This window comes from Onthophagus taurus, chromosome 8, assembly GCF_036711975.1.
Source record: "Onthophagus taurus isolate NC chromosome 8, IU_Otau_3.0, whole genome shotgun sequence".
Lineage (NCBI taxonomy): Eukaryota > Metazoa > Arthropoda > Insecta > Coleoptera > Scarabaeidae > Onthophagus > Onthophagus taurus.
In genome coordinates this window covers 1,014,804-1,035,256 of record NC_091973.1, presented here as the reverse complement: position 1 = coordinate 1,035,256, position 20,453 = coordinate 1,014,804, and the positions used below count along the sequence as shown (strand labels likewise).

At 33.4% G+C, this 20,453-nt stretch overlaps 1 protein-coding gene across 1 annotated transcript in view; it reads left to right on the top strand.

Annotated features, from left to right (window-relative positions):
• Positions 1–20,453, top strand: part of LOC111414542 (plexin A) — a 109,781-nt gene that overhangs the window by 79,735 nt on the left and 9,593 nt on the right. The window contains exons 4-5 of the mRNA XM_023045915.2: positions 2,103–2,231; positions 15,526–15,626. Coding sequence (XP_022901683.1) covers positions 2,103–2,231; positions 15,526–15,626 — 230 coding nt within the window. The remainder of the gene's footprint in view (positions 1–2,102; positions 2,232–15,525; positions 15,627–20,453) is intronic.

Below are 20,453 nucleotides of genomic sequence, written 5' to 3'. Positions count from 1 at the left end.
ATCTTCTTGAGTACTTCCCACAGTGTACCAAAGGATAGTTTCAATTCAAAATAAATTTCGAAAATACTAAAATTTAAACATAATAATCTTTTTTCGCAGAAACCGTATGTATAAACCCAACTCCAATGAATAATGAAATTACTATTTGTAACAGATAAACATATCGTGAAATATCTCATTGTCAAGTATTAGTCAGAATGATTCATTCATAACAATGAGAACATCACGATGTTAATTAAACATTTTAGTCATATGTGCGTGTAACACTAAAATCCCTTGAATTTACAAAGTCATTTTACAATAGTAATTAAGCCGGGTAAATTCAAAATTCTATTTAGCCGCCGCTTTGGCGTTCAAGCGTTCCAAACGTACCCGTGATTATTCGTCCGGTAACCCAATTCCTTTCGCAATCCCCGCAACCTGGTCATCATGAATTTATAGGCAACTTCGCGGTATTCGCAATATTTCCGCGAAAATCAATCATTCATGAACAAAAATTCCGAGAATTCTCGGTATCGGAAAGCGGCTTTGGCATCAGGCAATTTTGAGGATAAACTTCGACCCCCAAAAACCAAAATCCACCCTCGTAGATGTGTCGATCGGGTCCATAAACGCACTTACGAGGGCGTATCGCACACGTAATCATCGTGCGTGAGAAAATTAGTCACTGGACGGTCATTTCGGTGTAACCGCAACGTAATGCACTTTACGTGGTCATAGAATTAGCTCATCCACACTAACGTATGGGTTCTGTTTAAGATATAAGGGGAGCTCACCCCCATTCCTAATTTAATCTTAATTGTCTCATTTCAAATAAGACGTTTTTATCGTCATGGCTAGACGCATGCGCATTTTAAAAATATCAATCGAAAATATTGATTGCGCATGCTTACAATTTGTTGTATTTTATTAGCTTTTTTTGTGTTTAGCTGAAACAAATTGTGTTATAGCGTAGGTGGTCGGGTAGTATATTTTATTGATTCCGGCTTTAGGGGTTGGGTTATTCGGGGGAAGAAGTCAATTTACTTAGTCGTGTGTGCTGCGTGAGGCGAGCTGGTTTTTATTGTGTTGTTAAAACGGAATAGCCGTTAGATTCTCCCTGTGATTAAACGGTTTACCGACGTGCAATCAAATCGGCGACTTCCGCGCATACAACACAAAAATTGCGAAGAAAAGGAGCGTTTTCATATGAACGTTGAGACGCCGAGGGAGGCAATAAAGGCTCCCCGGAATATTATTTCGCCAAATTTATTTTAGAACCGACCAAATTTTATCGTCTATAAAAAACAATAACCTCAGTCCTCCACAGTATTCCTAAAGACTCGAGTCACGTTCTGAATCTCCTCTTTTCTAAATCTATCTTAAAACGAGGATTCTTAGATTTAATGATGGATCGAGTATTTTATTGAAAATAATGGATATACAGCGTGTCCCGTATCTTCCGCATCAGAGCATTATACGGTTGTAGAATACATTATTCTGAAGCGATCTTTCTAATAAATTTTTTTCGAAATGTTTATAATAACCGCACGGGAACTGTTTAACAACGACCAATAACGGACGACTTTGATTCACCGAAAAAGTTTATTTCTCTTTCCGTGACGAATCTATTGGTGAGTACACGTGGGAAACGAGTTATCATCGGCGTAGCGGACCGGCCGAAGGAAGCACCGACGAAAGATCGCTTCAGAATAATGTATCGTACAATCGTATAATACTCTGATGCGGAAGATACGGGACACGCTGTATATGTACGCGTATAATTGAGATCACTCAATTTGATGTAAATATAAAATGAATTTAGCAAAGATTTTTCATATTCAACAGAAAAATCGTGGGGTTCAAAACACGGCACAAAGATTTAGAGAAATCTCGAGTAAACATAGAAATTGTAGATTTGCGTTGAGATCAAGGCCTCGTTACTTTGTTTGCTCTTTGAGCGACGAGAATCGTGCGAATTTCATATCCTCGCGTGAAACTCTTGCCGAGGAAACACGAACAAAAAAGGAATAAGCGAAAAAAAACGAGAAAAAAGGGGGAGGGCGTCTATTCAATGCTGGGGGATTGTTTTCGTCCCTAACGTTTTGTTCGATTTGTTGCAGGTGGTCGTAGAAACAATGTCCTCCGGGTTGGAATATGGGGATTTAACAGTCGAAGAAGGCTCGCCAGTCAATCCCGACTTACACTTCGACGTCCAATTGATGCACCTCTATGTCATGACCGAGAAGAAGGTAAGAACATTTATTTTAAACGTATTTTTTAAAAAATATGCTTTTCCGCTTAACTGTTAAATCGAAACCATCACCTAATTTAACTACGATCTCTATCCCGAACGCGAACGTTTCCAATTGCATTTTGATAGCTGCGATATCGCCCATTTCGAACCCGTATTTAATGGCTTCATCGGGCAGCAGCCCTTCGCGAGATGAATTAAAACCGCCGATAATTAGACGAGCCGTTTATCTTCAAAATTGCCGCGTTACGAACTACTAACTGATCACGTTTGTGCTCTAAATAGAGTTTTGTTTATTTGGCGTACATGCCATCTGTATGCTCTGTCTTCATTTTATCACACGCTCAAAACAACCTTTTGTTTATTTTGTTTTCTAATGTTTCTATAAAACATTAATCGTTTTTAATAAATAATACGTTTATTTATCATTTAATTAAATTTAAATTCCATATTTTGCTTTTTTTTTGTCTGGAACTACAACGAAAGTTTCTTCTCTTAAATATGTATTGGAAATTTGGTCTTCTGCAAGCAGTATCCAGAATAATTAAAAAAATCCCAGAATCATGGTAATCCTGATGCCTAAAACTTTGAACTTAGGGCGGCCGACGTCTTCGAAGTCTTGCCTCAGTTTCAAGAGATAGGCTCGACTAACTCGCAATACGCTACGTATTAGGATTCACAAAGTTTTGGTATTCTCGAGGTCTAGCCAACATTATAAACGGCAAGAAAATGTCTGGATAGCAAATTTATTTATAAATTTGACAATTTTTTCTTCAATAATCTTTTCTTGAAAATTTCAATAATATCATATTACAATTTTCATATCATATCATAATCTAGAATCTTCAAGCTTTAATTTAGCATATATTTCATATCATTATACATAAAAATATGGAAAATATGATTTTTTGAAAATTTCTCTTTTATTTATAAATTTGACAATTTCTTCTTCAATAATTTTTTTCAGAAAATTTCAATAATATCATCTTACAATTTTCATATCATATCATAAACTCGAATCTTCAAGCTTCAATTTAGCATATATTTCATATCATTATACACAAAAATATAGAAAATATGATTTTTTGAAAATTTCTCTTTTATTTATAAATTTGACAATTTCTTCTTCAATAATTTTTTCCTCAAATTTTTAATAATATCATCTTACAATTTTCATATCATATCATAATCTAGAATCTTCAAGCTTTAATTTAACATATATTTCATATCATTATACATAAAAATATAGAAAATATGATTTTTTGAAAATTTCTCTTTTATTTATAAATTAGACAATTTCTACTTCAATAATTTTTTGCTCAAATTTTTAATAATATCATATTACAATTTTTGTGTCATATCATAAACTCGAATCTTCAAGCTTTAATTTAACATATATTTCATATCATTATACATAAAAATATAGAAAATATGATTTTTTGAAAATTTCTCTTTTATTTATAAATTTGACAATTTCTTCTTCAATAATTTTTTCCTCAAATTTTTAATAATATCATCTTACAATTTTCATATCATATCATAAACTAGAATCTTCAAGCTTTAATTTAGCATATATTTCATATCATTATACACAAAAATATAGAAAATATGATTTTTTGAAAATTTCTCTTTTATTTATAAATTTGACAATTTCTTCTTCAATAATTTTTTGCTCAAATTTTTAATAATATCATATTACAATTTTTGTGTCATATCATAAACTCGAATCTTCAAGCTTTAATTTAACATATATTTCATATCATTAAACATAAAAATATAGAAAATATGATTTTTTGAAAATTTCTCTTTTATTTATAAATTTGACAATTTCTTCTTCAATAATTTTTTCCTCAAATTTTTAATAATATCATATTACAATTTTCATATCATATCATAAACTAGAATCTTCAAGCTTTAATTTAGCATATATTTCATATCATTATACACAAAAATATAGAAAATATGATTTTTTGAAAATTTCTCTTTTATTTATAAATTTGACAATTTCTTCTTCAATAATTTTTTCCTCAAATTTTTAATAATATCATCTTACAATTTTCATATCATATCATAAACTAGAATCTTCAAGCTTTAATTTAGCATATATTTCATATCATTATACATAAAAATATAGAAAATATGATTTTTTGAAAATTTCTCTTTTATTTATAAATTTGACAATTTCTTCTTCAATAATTTTTTCCTCAAGTTTTTAATAATATCATCTTATAATTTTCATATCATATCATAAACTAGAATCTTCAAGCTTTAATTTAGCATATATTTCATATCATTATACATAAAAATATAGAAAATATGATTTTTTGAAAATTTCTCTTTTATTTATAAATTTGACAATTTCTTCTTCAATAATTTTTTCCTCAAATTTTTAATAATATCATCTTACAATTTTCATATCATATCATAAACTAGAATCTTCAAGCTTTAATTTAGCATATATTTCATATCATTATACACAAAAATATAGAAAATATGATTTTTTGAAAATTTTTCTTTTATTTATAAATTTGACAATTTCTTCTTCAATAATTTTTTCCTCAAATTTTTAATAATATCATCTTACAATTTTCATATCATATCATAAACTAGAATCTTCAAGCTTTAATTTAGCATATATTTCATATCATTATACATAAAAATATAGATTTTTTGAAAATTTCTGGAAGTCTGAAATTGCATTGACCAAATAAACTATGCACTGCTTGATTGTGCTAGCTAATCTCAAACCATGTACAAAGTTTTGGTATTATACATTTTGGCTTCTTAGGATAATACAGAAATAATGTTAATTAAAAAAAATGTTTTTATTCTTTTTATTGATTAGAATGAGAAAGAAAAAGTAGGTAGATGTCAGGAAGTGGTTGAGTTGTAAGAGTAGGATTTGGGTTGATTGATAACTATGGTAGCAGAAACGATCCTCTCAAGCCTTAATGAATTTTTCAACTTTTACTGAGGAGGTTCTCGATGGTCGAGCGATAATCGGTTCTCCCCTGACCGCGTCAAGACCAATCAAAAGAATTGGAAACTAATTTTCGCGTCAAGACTTCCCGGAGAAGTTTTCTATTTAAAACTACGGCGATTTATTTTCTTATCTCCTTTAATTCAATAAAGTTCCCTCCGTATTGATCCCTTAATTTTATTATCAACAGCACCTATTCAATCAAGGCCAGTTTGTGTTTTAACGAACGAGGGAGTACAGGAACCGAGTTCGCAGTCACTTAGGGGTTGCGGAGTTCTAAAGAAGTTCACTATACATTTTTCTCGAGAATTCTGCTCGCAGCCGAGCAGATATTAGATCTCTCAACTTTTCAACCAGCCAGATTGGAATTAGGTGTAGAAAATTCCCTTGGTATTAAATTCCCCGGAATATGTACGAATTAAGTCGAGTGGAAAACTTTTAGATCTCGATAGGTGGGAGACTCACCTTCACAAAGCACTTTGAAATGTGCAATTTTCTGTTATTAAGTTCGCCGTTTCGCGTTAAATATTATTACAATCCCAGATTCTCCGACTTATACCCATCCAGAAATGTGAAACGGTCGATACATCCCGACTACTCTCTAATTCAATGCCCCGTGAAAGCCAGAGGGGGCAAATTCTCCCGGGAAACTGACCGGGATCTGCCTTAGAATGGAAAGTTCTTTTTCTATATTCAACGCACAAAGTCGGTTCTCCTTTATTAAAATTTCAAAAAAAAAAAAAACATGATGCTGGGGAGATATCGACAAGTCCCATTCGAAACATCTTTTACCAGACCTTGAAAGTCAGAGTTCTTTTTGACGGAACTTTTATGGCCCATAAAAAACAATAATCGTAGTCCTTCGCTCTGTTCCAAGGACCCTAGTCACGACTCAATTGAAGTCTAGATGTCCCCCTCTTCAAACAGTAGAGGATCAAATGTTTTTGAAAATTTCTCTTTTATTTATAAATTTGACAATTTCTTCTTCAATAATTTTTTCCTCAAATTTTTAATAATATTATATTACAATTTTCATATCATATCATAAACTAGAATCTTCAAGCTTTAATTTAACATATATTTCATATCATTAAACATAAAAATATAGAAAATATGATTTTTTGAAAATTTCTCTTTTATTTATAAATTTGACAATTTCTTCTTCAATAATTTTTTCCTCAAATTTTTAATAATATCATCTTACAATTTTCATATCATATCATAAACTAGAATCTTCAAGCTTTAATTTAGCATATATTTCATATCATTATACATATAAATATAGAAAATATGATTTTTTGAAAATTTCTCTTTTATTTATAAATTTGACAATTTCTTCTTCAATAATCTTTTCTTGAAAATTTCAATAATATCATATTACAATTTTCATATCATATCATAATCTAGAATCTTCAAGCTTTAATTTAGCATATATTTCATATCATTATACATAAAAATATAGAAAATATGATTTCTTGAAAATTTCTCTTTTATTTATAAATTTGACAATTTCTTCTTTAATAATTTTTTCCTCAAATTTTTAATAATATCATCTTACAATTTTCATATCATATCATAAACTAGAATCTTCAAGCTTTAATTTAGCATATATTTCATATCATTATACATATAAATATAGAAAATATGATTTTTTGAAAATTTCTCTTTTATTTATAAATTTGACAATTTCTTCTTCAATAATCTTTTCTTGAAAATTTCAATAATATCATATTACAATTTTCATATCATATCATAATCTAGAATCTTCAAGCTTTAATTTAGCATATATTTCATATCATTATACATAAAAATATAGAAAATATGATTTTTTGAAAATTTCTCTTTTATTTATAAATTTGACAATTTCTTCTTTAATAATTTTTTCCTCAAATTTTTAATAATATCATCTTACAATTTTCATATCATATCATAAACTAGAATCTTCAAGCTTTAATTTAACATATATTTCATATCATTATACATAAAAATATGGAAAATATGATTTTTTGAAAATTTCTCTTTTATTTATAAATTTGACAATTTCTTCTTCAATAATTTTTTTCAGAAAATTTCAATAATATTATCTTACAATTTTAATATCATATCATAAACTAGAATCTTCAAGCTTCAATTTAGCATATATTTCATATCATTATACACAAAAACATAGAAAATATGATTTTTTGAAAATTTCTCTTTTATTTATAAATTTGACAATTTCTTCTTCAATAATTTTTTCCTCAAATTTTTAATAATATCATCTTACAATTTTCATATCATATCATAAACTAGAATCTTCAAGCTTTAATTTAGCATATATTTCATATCATTATACATATAAATATAGAAAATATGATTTTTTGAAAATTTCTCTTTTATTTATAAATTTGACAATTTCTTCTTCAATAATCTTTTCTTGAAAATTTCAATAATATCATATTACAATTTTCACATCATATCATAATCTAGAATCTTCAAGCTTTAATTTAGCATATATTTCATATCATTATACATAAAAATATAGAAAATATGATTTTTTGAAAATTTCTCTTTTATTTATAAATTTGACAATTTCTTCTTTAATAATTTTTTCCTCAAATTTTTAATAATATCATCTTACAATTTTCATATCATATCATAAACTAGAATCTTCAAGCTTTAATTTAACATATATTTCATATCATTATACATAAAAATATGGAAAATATGATTTTTTGAAAATTTCTCTTTTATTTATAAATTTGACAATTTCTTCTTCAATAATTTTTTTCAGAAAATTTCAATAATATTATCTTACAATTTTAATATCATATCATAAACTAGAATCTTCAAGCTTCAATTTAGCATATATTTCATATCATTATACACAAAAACATAGAAAATATGATTTTTTGAAAATTTCTCTTTTATTTATAAATTTGACAATTTCTTCTTCAATAATTTTTTCCTCAAATTTTTAATAATACCATCTTACAATTTTCATATCATATCATAAACTAGAATCTTCAAGCTTTAATTTAGCATATATTTCATATCATTATACATAATACATTATACATTATTAGAAAATTTTATTTCTCACTACAACTTTTTATAACATTTACATTAATTTACTGCGTGTAAGATAAGATGATTTAATCGTAGTTGTAAAGGGGAGATGGTAGATTTAAAATCTCTTAGTAAAATTTGCGTAGCTATTTGAATAGTGAAGTCTTGATGGGTTCCGGAGACAAAAATGGGGTGCGAGTTTCAACGGGACGGTGTCAGGTCGTGATTGATGTAGAGGTAATATGCGGGGAGCAAACAGCGTCGCAGGATAATAAGTGAAGTTAGGCGGACAAAAGGACTCTCGAGGGCAAAAAGCCGTCACGAGGAGCTGGGGATTCCTTATAAAATGCTATTACATAAGGACGGCTGGTGGATAATCGCGTGACATTGATTTGTCTTCGACGCGACAGGGATTTCGAGATAAACATAAAGTTGGTCCAACTCGTGAAAAACCTTTTGTTTCGAAGTTAGGAAGAAGATCGGACCTGCTTGCTACTTGTTATTCGGGGCGCGTCAAAAATGGTTTAATCATGATTAGCGTCGAGGATGGCAGATTATGTCGCGCCCCTTTTACCCGCTAAGAAGTTAAGTTGATCGTCTACCCCGACAATAGCGAGTTTTACTAACATAAATATTCATGGACACCGTCCATGTAAATGGAAAATTCCGCGAGAAAGGTTTGTGACTCGCACTTAATTGACTTCTTCGCCGGACATCTGTACAAGAAATTCTCACACATTGGTATTCCAAGACGCTCCTTATTGAAGCAGACCACGGACGAAGGTTGCATCAGATTGAAAATTAAATACACTTTTTCATTTCTACACACCACATCTGCGCCCTATATGTACATACAGGTGGTCATCATAAACGCACGCTCGACCTTCACGTAATCGACAAATTAATACTGCTTCCCACCTGTTAATAAAACTTAATAACCTCTCATACTAAGTCACCATAATAAACATGGCAAAACACGATTTATTCCATTAATCCATCTTTGGATCACTTCAATTTTTATATTAAAAGTAGATTTTTCAAATATAATTATATAATGTTTTAAAGTTGGATTGCTGTGGTAAATGGAATTACATGTTGTCGGTGTAACCGCGATTGAATTTAGAAATATATAGAAACCGCTAATATTTCATAGCTCGTCCGGTAATGGTTAAAGGAGAAAGTGAGATCGTCACATGATAAAAAGATTATAAAATCTAGGTAAATGCGATTATTTTTTGATCGGAATTTTTGTAAATCATGCGAGTTTAAGATTGAACGCTCCCTTAGGGGATAAAACGTACCGGAAAACCGAAGTGGTACTCGGGATATAATCGAAATAAGTTTCACATGGCAACGCGAAGAGTGAGGCGTCGGTGAGGAAAGAAGAGAAACCCAACACCTGATCGGATCCCGGTAATGTTTGCGTTACTGAACGCAGCATTCCACAGATTTTAAATAAAACGTCCGAGACAATTTGTTCAAGAAAAAACTCTTTAAAGAAAAGAGTATTTACCACTAAATACAATTAATGTCAGAACATATTTTACGGAGTAATTCCATCTCTCAACCCACGTTTCTCGACAGCGACCCGACTATTGTCGCTTGACACACTATTATATACCTTGACAAAATATTTTGACTTGACACACCATTATGTCGTGACGGCTCTACGTATCGCTGAAAATTACTTTGCTTTACTTCCACCATATTACATTTTACCCGCGCTTACCTTCAAACTAGAAGGCTCTAAATCCCTCTATTTCAAATTAGTTGTGATCAAGTAACTTAAACTAATATAAATTTTAATTAAATCCTGGTTTTTTTTAAATTTATGTTATTACCAATTTTCATACATTGCAAATATGCAACCAATATCACAGTATTGGTATTGCAATACGCAAATTGGTTGCATACTTGCAATGATGACGTCGGGTACGATAATTAATTAATATTATATATATACAGGGTGATTCATTAGCTCTATGACAAACTTGGGCAGATGAAAGGTGATGCGATTCTAAGGAAAAAATGTTATATGAATATGGGTCCGATTTATTTTGGTTAAAGAGTTACAAGCCTTTGAAAATTTTACACGCCTCACATCGACGAAGTAAAGATTCTATCACACGACGTATGATATTTGGATCATTCCGTATGCTATTAGCTGCATCTTGAATTCTGTCCAGTAGTTGCTGACGGGTAGTAATTTCTACATGGTACACAAGCTGCTTCATGTGTCCCCAGAAATAATAATCCAGCGGATTTAGATATGGGGATCGTGGTCTGGACCTCCATTGCCAATCCATTTGTTTGGAAAATGTTCATGTAACCAAGCGATGACTTCTCTTCCTCGATGTGGTGGTGCACCATCGTGCTGATACCACATATTTTGAACGATGTTAAGTGGTACGTCGTCGATAAAATCGAAAAGGTTATGTCCCAAGAAATTTCTGTACATATTTGCATTTAAGCGTTCATTTATCACCCATACAGGTAGCAAAGAATTGTTAAAAATGCCACCCCAAACGTTTACACTAAACCGTTGCTGAAATCTTCCTGGTCTAATTGCATGTGGACCACACATGTTCGTTATGATAATTATTTATGCCGTCCCTAGTGAAACACGCTTCATCAGACCATAGAACTTGGGAAATGAAGTTATTATTTTGAGCATGTTGCTGAATAATCCAGTTGCTCAGTATCTCCAGGATGTAATGCTTGAACATTTTGGCGATGAAACGGATGTAACATTTCTCGATTCAATACACGCCATACAAAACTTTGGGATATTTGTAACATGCTCGCTATACGCCGAGTACTAATTGAAGGGTCGTCAAGTACTAAATCAATAACACGTTCTTCATTTTGTACATTCACATCATGGGGACGAACGGAATGTAGTGGAGCGGGGTTACCTGTTTCTCCCAGCCTGCGAAATGATGCACTAAACACTGTATGGGCAGGTTGATGTCTATTTGGAAACCTACGAAGGTATTCTCTTGCTGCTTGCCGAGCGTTTCCGTTACAAAGCCCGTATACAAAAATAGTATCTGCATATTCTTCAGTCGTAAATACATGCATTTTCGTTTTCGATCAAAACTCTGACAATTGAAGGGGTCGGGAGAAAAAGTGCCAAGCATCATGTTTGTTGTTTTGAGATAAAGCAAGTTGAAAGTTTGGCTAAATCCATAAATAACATTTTAGTGCAGACAACAAACCAAAGTTTTTTAATACAAAGGTCATGTATCTATATACCGTTAAAAGTGAAGATGTAGGTAAAAAACGCTATTATAAGATAAAAATGATGAATAATGTTGCTTGGCATTTTTTCCCCAAAAATCGACAAAAAATACTCTTAACCAAAAAGGTACTTTCCAAATAGGCCTCCAAATATTACCACAACATCGTCCTTTTGGTCATCTACTTCAGCAGAAGACTGTAGGCCATTGTAATATCCATGGTAGATGGGAGGAATGTATTGCATCAAGGATTTGACATCATCTAATTTTTTCTTATTGATTTTGTTGGGCGCATTTCTTTTTAAATGTAGTGCTGGAATACAACTCCTTCCACGTTTCTTTAGGTTCAACACTAAAAACTCTTCGTTCATCAAGCGTTTGAGTTTCATTTGAAAAGGTTCTTCGCTGTCAAATTTAAAGCAAATAGCTTTGGAAAATCGTGGAGGAGTAACACCATCTGTACAAAACTTGCTTTTTGTGTTAAAGTAGGTCTCTTGCACCCTAGACAAATCGAGGAAATCCTCGCTCATCATGCATGTTACGATGAACTTGTGTTTTGTTCCACACTTTGCTACTATCTCTCTCCATTGCCCAGGACTGTACAAATTTTGGCAGTGCTTGGTATGATACTTTTCTATTTTTGAAAAGTCACGGTCTGATGGAAGATAAGTATGCCCAGTTATCAGGAAGTAATGTTCTACTGTTTCAAAACGTTTACTAGCTACAAGGTGTGACCAAAGCGACATTGTTCCAATTTTTATTTTGTCCTCCGCAGTTGTCGGTAAATATTACCAACTTCTTTGCGTGGACATTTGCTACTAATAAGTACTTTACAATACAGCTTCCTATTTCATCACTACCCCTTTTTCCAACTGATTCATCCCACATGAACATAAAACCTTGTCCAGAAGTGCAGTTATGGATACCTACGTTATAGGTCCACAGTTTCCTGCAGTAAAATGCAGGTCCACATGACAGTTTTGGTGGCACCTCACCGGGTGTCTCTTTACTTTCAGCAGTGTAATTTTGCAATTTTTCTCTGGCACTGTCAGCCTTACGTAAATGAAGTTCTTTTTGTATTTTTGCATTTTGTTTTTGTTCGTCACTAGCATTAGCATCATCAATGATAATTTGCAAGATGTCACATTTACTGCATGTGTCTGATTTTGGAAGTTTGAAGCTGATGTACTTATCCTCACTAACTGTGCGGAGTTCGTTTTCTTCACAAAAGTTTAGGTAATAGTCATTGTATAAACTTCTAATGGTCATATCAGAAGCCAGATAGACTTTATTTGGGTTTTGTTTTCTACTATAGTGCGATTGATATTTGGGTATCGCTTTGATGTGCTTATGCACACCATTTTCTGCTTCAGCAGAAATCTTGTTCGGCCTTGTATCATGGGTGCCCCTTTTGTCACAAGATGGAACTATTTTTCTAATAATGTTGTTGATTCTACCTCTTGAATTTTGTAGACCGTGAATGCTCATAAAGGATTTTTTGCAAACTCTGAGAGATGAACCATTTTTTAGTTTAATCTTAAATATGAAAGTGTTTTGTTTGTAAGAACCCTCTGGATTTTGGCAGTAACGACGTTTGATTGGTATTTTTTCTATGCATCCAAAAAGATACGCGTTTTGCATAATTATTGAAACTCCCCATATCCCAAAATGCATTACAGATAGTAGATTTTTGATCCTCAGTGACTTTCTCATGACATTTTAGGGGGCATTTGCACATCTCACCTAAAGTTCTGCCTGGTACATTCTTTCCTAATTTTGTCTGGTACGATTTTGGTATTTCAACTTTTTTCATGTGTGACTTACGTTTCCTTTTCCTTGAGCTTTTTACCGGAGTCAGAAGTGGACACAGTGCCAACCATCAAAAATTACTTTTTGATTTATTTCTATTAGAAACACTTTTCCAACATGGTTACACTTTATTTTGATGTAAAATAACTGTTTATTAATTTGTTTATGCTTAAAAGTACCATAATACTTATATGCATGCACTTATAACACATGATGCTAACCTACATTACGCAAAGTTATATGTTAGGATTTAAATAATGCTAAGCAACACTCACCTCAAAACGTGAAACATCATTTTCCTCATCATTTGCTAAATAATTGGGATCGCTGTCACTGTCATCAAATTCTTCATAGAAGTCTTCTAGGTTTTCATAATAATCTTTAAGATTTCTAACACATTTCCTCTTTCCCTCCATTTCTCATGAGGAGCTTGACACTGTCTTCCCCAAAACTTTGCAAACAACCAGTTGAGGTAATAAAATGCAATGCAAATACAGAGCAATCTAACGGCAATCATTGAAATCTAAACAGTGCTGCTTGTAGTTTGTTCAATTTACTTATAGACAGCACTGCTAAATTCGGTTAGGCCAAAATGATGCTTGGCACTTTTTTCTCCCGACCACTTCAATTATAAACTTTGAAACACACAGAATAGAGTAAATTGAAATGTTTGACATAAAGAACTCAGTTTTGTTATCACAGCCAATGTGTTTCATAATTATTGTTGCGATTGTTGCAAATCTTTTTTGTAATTTTTAAACTTATTTTTTATGTTACATTTTCATTTGCCTATTAAACTGTGTAAAATTTTCAAAGGCTTGTAACTCTTTAACCAAAATGAATCGGACCCATATTCATATAACATTTTTTCCTTAGAATCGCATCACCTTTCATCTGACAAAGTTTGTCATAGAGCTAATGAATCACCCTGTATATACAAAAATGAATCCCTAAATTCAATACCCTATTTTGAGTAAATTTAAAACATTTCTTTTAAATGAATATATATTTTTGAAAAAGGTTGGCAATGAGATATTAAAAATCCTTTTAGGAGTGGAATTAAGCGCGTGGTATTTTGCAATGTAATAGAGTAAAATGTTTCGCAAACGCGGACTGAGGGTTGAAACTTAATATTACCCGATATGTGAAATTCGCGCAAGCACGGTTCGAGGCCTAATTGAATCTGCAAAATATAATAACTTCGGGGGGGCAGGTACGTCGGAGGTCCCTTCGTTAATTAGGGAAAACGACGGTTAGCGACCGTTTAGTCTAGTGTTGGGAATTAAATTTAAACAATCCGAGCTTTAATTTACCTAGCTAAAATATTTATTTGCCTCTCGTTTTGGGGTATCTTTAGTGGAGTATTGATGTATAAATTTAGATATTATGGAGACTAAATCCAATACCGAGGACGATATCCCGGGCGCAAGAACCCGCATTATATGCCGCGGAAATTCAATTTTGATTAAGATTGCCCGGGCGAAGTGGAGGTGTATCCTAATCTAATTTACCCTTGTCACAGATATTTTTTCAGTGCCCCTCGTAATCAGATTCGGAGTCGGTTTTCCTTCGTCTGAAATGAGAAATCAGGGACCTTTCGATTGTCGACAAAATAATCAAACAAAAAACGACCCTTAAAAGGAACCCTTCCGGGTCCGTATTGTTATGTTTATTTTCTACGTGCGGAACAATTAAAACCTTGCAATAAATGCCGACGAAGCCGCTTCGATTCGAGAAAGAACAACGCCGAGCGAACTCGAACGGGATCGTTATAAATTGCGAACACGTTTTTATTGAAAAATTCGCTCCGGCAGATTATAGCAGCGCAATTTAGGACCTCGCTCTTATTACTAGGGGCAAGATTCTTACCAAAAAAAATATAAAATCGAGAGGGGAATTACATCTACAATCGCTGGAGGGATTTGGTAAAGTTATAATACGCACGGATGCTCTCTCGCAATTGGTGTCTCTTAAATAAATAGGCGAAGTCTTTGTTGCTCGAGTAATCTAATTGGCCGACGTCTCGGAATCAAGCAAACCTAGACGTGTACCGCTTCAGGTTTATCAGAGATACTTGAAACTCAACAATGTTTAACTTAAAAATTTTTCAATTGCCTTTTTTTCTATTAAGACCGGTTTCGATCCTTGGTTATCACCAGGGATCGCTATATTTCATTTTTATTGATTATTACTATTTGTATTCTTTTTGATTATAGGTGTCGAAGGTGAAAGTGCAAGAATGCAGTGTATACAAGAGTTGCTGGGAATGTTTAAATGCAAAGGATCCGTATTGCGGATGGTGTTCGCTAGAAAACAAGTAAGTTGACATTTTGGGTCGTTCGACAAACTTGGGTAATTGAAAATTTTAATATTAACGGGGAGTCGGAACCATAATTGATTTAACCCGTCGGCCGAAACTTTTCACTCTCCGGCTATTAAACCAAAAATTAAGTTATTTACAAACAGATCCAATTTGCGTGGTTCCAAAAGGACGGCGTCTGCACAAAATTTTTACGCCCAATTTCTTCCGTTCCTAAACGAACCGTTATATCCTCCTCCCTCCTCCGGGCGGAGATTCGGGCCTTGATAACGTATTATCTCGTAAAAATGAGGTAAATTGCCTTTATTTCCTCGGGAGGCCCCCGAACGGAGCGTATAACGAGACGTCACGTTATTATACTAACCGATAATCGATAGTTCCGAATTCTCCGGTATTTCGATTGTCAGTTAAAAATTTCTTCCGCGCTCCGGAATAATTTAATAACCGCGAAAGACTCGGTCTCGTCACGTAGAACGTTCGACGTGAACTTTTCCGAAGAGGGTGGCGGAGAATGGCGAAAACACTTCGCCAAAGTCAAAACAATAACTCGAGGCGATCTATCAATATCGGTAATGTAAAGTCGAAATAATATATCGACGGCGGTCGACCCCTAAATAGGCAGGACTTAATGCATTTCGCATATTATTTATGGAATTTGTAGTTGTATCGGCTGACAAATTGGGGGATCCTTGACAATACTCCGCATCGATTTTGTCATTAGCGCACCTGGTTACCGGCGTCCGACGTCGGGACGCCCGATTAGTTACCATCCCACAGGGGAAAAAAAAGGAAAACTCAAAGACCGATTCTGTCTCCAAGAAATCGATCCCATCAAACTTTCAACATCCCCCTTAAAACAACGACTTTTTGCAGAACTCCCAAAGAATCCTGCGAATTAAATAATTGCCCCGACCTCTAATTCATTTAAAACCCCGGAATTCAATTTACAACGCGGAGCCAAGACAACAATTATCAAAAATTTACAACAACTCATTCAGCACCGGAAAACCTACAATTTACCAATCAACTTCATTTAGACTGCTGATGTCATTTTCCTTTATTAAACATAAAGCTTTTTTATATATAACTCTGAAATCTGTTATTATCGGATATAACAGATTTCTAGTTCTAAGTACTAAGTTCTAGTTTAGTTCAATGAAAAATATGTTAATTAATTATCCTATCCGACGTCATCATTACAAGTATGCAACCAATATCACAGTATAGGCGATTTTCGTATTGCAATACTAGTACTGTGATATTGGTTGCATACTTGCAATGATCACGTCGGGTACGATAATTAATTAACACACTGTATATTCTAGATGGGAAATAACTCGATGGATTCTATCTAAATATACTAATGTATTAAATAGATATTTATTATTTAAATTTGATAAAGTGAAGAAATAGAATTTATTTTTGAAAAGGAATGAAAACCAATATTCGATGTAGATTCACTTCCGTGTGGGTGTAGTAATATGGAAATGCTGAAATCGTGTTTAGATGCTGACGACAACTGGATGCGGCGGTTAGATAACTCGCTGGGCGTTTATTGCGGAACGAGTGCATTAATTAGGTTTCAATGCAACCCATTAATACATTTTCTATGTTCGGCGCCTACGGACGTGTGCGAGGCTTTTAAACGATAATGGATCGTATTCGGCGAAACTCGATCCGCGACTGGAAAAAAAAAATGGCATCGCGATTCGGTTCGGAATGACAAATGGTCGCGTCGATTGCGATTCCTAAAACGCGTCTTTGCGAACTCAATAAGTTCGGCATCGAAACAGCTCGTCATTTATCTATATTGTTCCTATCAAAACAAAATGCCCATTGTGGATCGCCGACCGAAAACTGGGGCATCTGTGGGACAACGCTTTTGTTCGCGACGCGCTATTGTGCGATTGTCGAAAATATTAACAAAATAACGCCCCGTTCCAGTTTCACAGCGATATTGTTTCACGAACAAATATTTAAACAAGGCCGATATTGTATCTCTTTCCAACAATAACCTTCCAACTCCAATTTAATGTCAGCTTATTAATTGTTATCCCATCCACAAAGTTTATAAAAAAAATTATATACAAAAAATTATACAAGTAAGAAAACAATAATAATTAATGAAATAGCAACGTAAGCATTTTTGATTTACAGTTGGTATCTCATTAAAACTTGGTCAAAACGCGTATACAACATAAATTGTACTGATGTTTACAAATTATATGTACCAGGAGCGAATAATTTAATTCAGGCACGGGTGAACGGGCTTTTCAAACACAGGACTTTTTGCACGAAGCCGTTATATAATTGGGCCGAGCGGACAAAGCAGCCGGTTTTTCATTTTCGATATGCGCTAATTGTACAGTTTCCGCCGGTACGCGTAAAATGAAAGAGCAAGGATTTAATTAAAAATATTTGTCGAATTAGTTTTATTCCGGATGTCGATAAATTTTAGTTCCCGCCGATTTTCGGCGCGTGTTTAAAATAAATTATTCCACTCCGTAATCAAATCCACAAAAAAATAGTATTCCTACGGCATGAACTACTTGCTGTTAAAAAATCTTAATTACTTAATCTGTTGATTCCGTTATAAATTGTGGTATAATCGTTTCTAAAACGAGTTTATGTTCTAATGGTGGTCAAGTTTATTTATTTGAAATTTGCCAGAGGCGTTAATCTCAAGTTTAAAGCATGAGCTCGTCCATCCTCTTAGATCCGCAATACGTTCTACGTGTAATTACGCCCTTTTGTTGCGATGTATCGTGCCGAGCCGTAAACAAGACGTAAATTACATTGTAACGTTTTACTTCTCCGACGTACAACGTTTATGAATTTCAAACGTAAAGACGTAGATGTGTCTAGGTGAAGGGAAGAAACCGTGAAAATTAAAGGATTTGATTGCGTGATTTTAGAAAGTGAAATTTTAACCTGTTCCATAATAAACGTAGCGAATCTCATGACTTAATCTGATGTTAATGCGAGTTGATCTTGACGATCTCGACAAAACCCCAGTAGAGCGTTCCCCATTATCACTAATTCAGCATTGTTTTCTTAGCTATTAAGGGTAAGATTCCTCGAGGAACGGTCGACAGAAATCGTTTAATAATTCACGTTTTCCTGTCGATAAAGAGCGCGACTACTCGACGTTGTTCCGTCATAAGTCGACGACAATTCGATCATTTTCCACACCTTTTTAAAGTCGCTTTTTTTGTGTCGCGTTCGTGAGGGGCAAAGTCGTCGAAATAGCGAAGTGGGATTTTATGCAGGACCCTTCCTCTTTCCGCGTCCCCTCGTTTTTTTGCCGTTGACAGGGAGGAAAATATGAATACTTTGATTGAATGCAAACAAGTAAATTATATTCATTGTACGACCCGGCAAAAACTCCATCCCGCCGACTATTGCTATATATTGTACCTATTCCCGCGTGAAATGAAAGGTATTGTACCTGTCACGTGCAATATCTGGCCGAGCTCCGTGCGAAAGCATTCGAAAAATTGAATTTTTATGAGAGATATTAGAAATCAAAACTTCCGACGAAAATAACAAAAAATATAAATTCCCACATCCAACTTACCAATCAACGGTGTCCAGTTACTTTTCCACTCCACTCTCTGGGTACTTTGTACTTTTATCAATCAGCTTCGTTTTATTTCCGACTTGAAACTATTACGTCGGAAACCATATAAACTAAACTTTCCTCGTCCTTTCAAGTTATAAAACTTCCTCCTACCCGAGCTAATCTCATCAGGCCGCCAGCAATTAAAATAACTTATAACAAGTAAAACTTAAATCCACTACTAGGGCATGTACAACCCCAATAAATAAACTATTAACAAATTTATATACTAAGTTTTTCTTCTTTTTTCTATCTAATTATATTTTATTAACTTTTATTAATATATATATTTAGAAATTAGTATTCCTTCGACCTCAGCTTCAATATAAATTCGAAGCTTAGAATTATGAATTAAGCCGAGGTCGCTTGCGGCCGATTCATTTCTAAAGATCTCAATTGTAATGCCTCGGCCGCAAGCGACCTCGGCTACAACCTCAATTCGAGGTTTCGCTGTGTACAATCTTCATTTATACATATAACTAATTATAGTAATAAATAAATATATATAGTATAAATATAAAACCAAAAAGTCGTGTGCTACACTAGAGTGCTACTCTAGAATGCTATTTTGGTGCATTACTTTAGAATGCTACTCTTGAATATTCTAAAAAAATCTTTCCCCATTACTCTACATCAACCTTTGTAGTGCTACTCCGGAGTATTACTTCGAACTAATTACTCCGAAGCAACTACTCTATATTATTACCTCTTAATAATACTCTATCAACATAATACTTTTAATTGATTTAATTAATTTAAAAAAAAATTTTTTTTTTAAAAGATCTAATTTTTTGAAGTTTGAATTGAAATTTTTTGAAAGAATTATAAAAGGAAAAATACAACAGAAAGCAACTAATTAGCGTGCGGGTGCTGGTTCTTGTAAAGAATGATACGTTAATTAATAGCATTTTGAGAAGAAAAAAGGAAGCGAAATTGTGGATGTTTTGTCGATAAGATAGTGCCGCTGTGAGAAGAGGAGGCGGCGAGTGAGGTAACGTTAAAGTGCAAGTAGTGTTCGCGGAGGAGATGCGTTTTAATTAGTGGGGCTTTCCACATTTCTGAATGGTATTTAGGTCGGGAGGAAGGGGTCGACGGGCGACTTTATTTATTGTTCTATCCGTTATAAATGGCATTCATTTACCTACGCGGCAAAGTCCATCCACAACTCCCCGAGCGTAATTTCCGAAAATTTAAATTGCTACCGA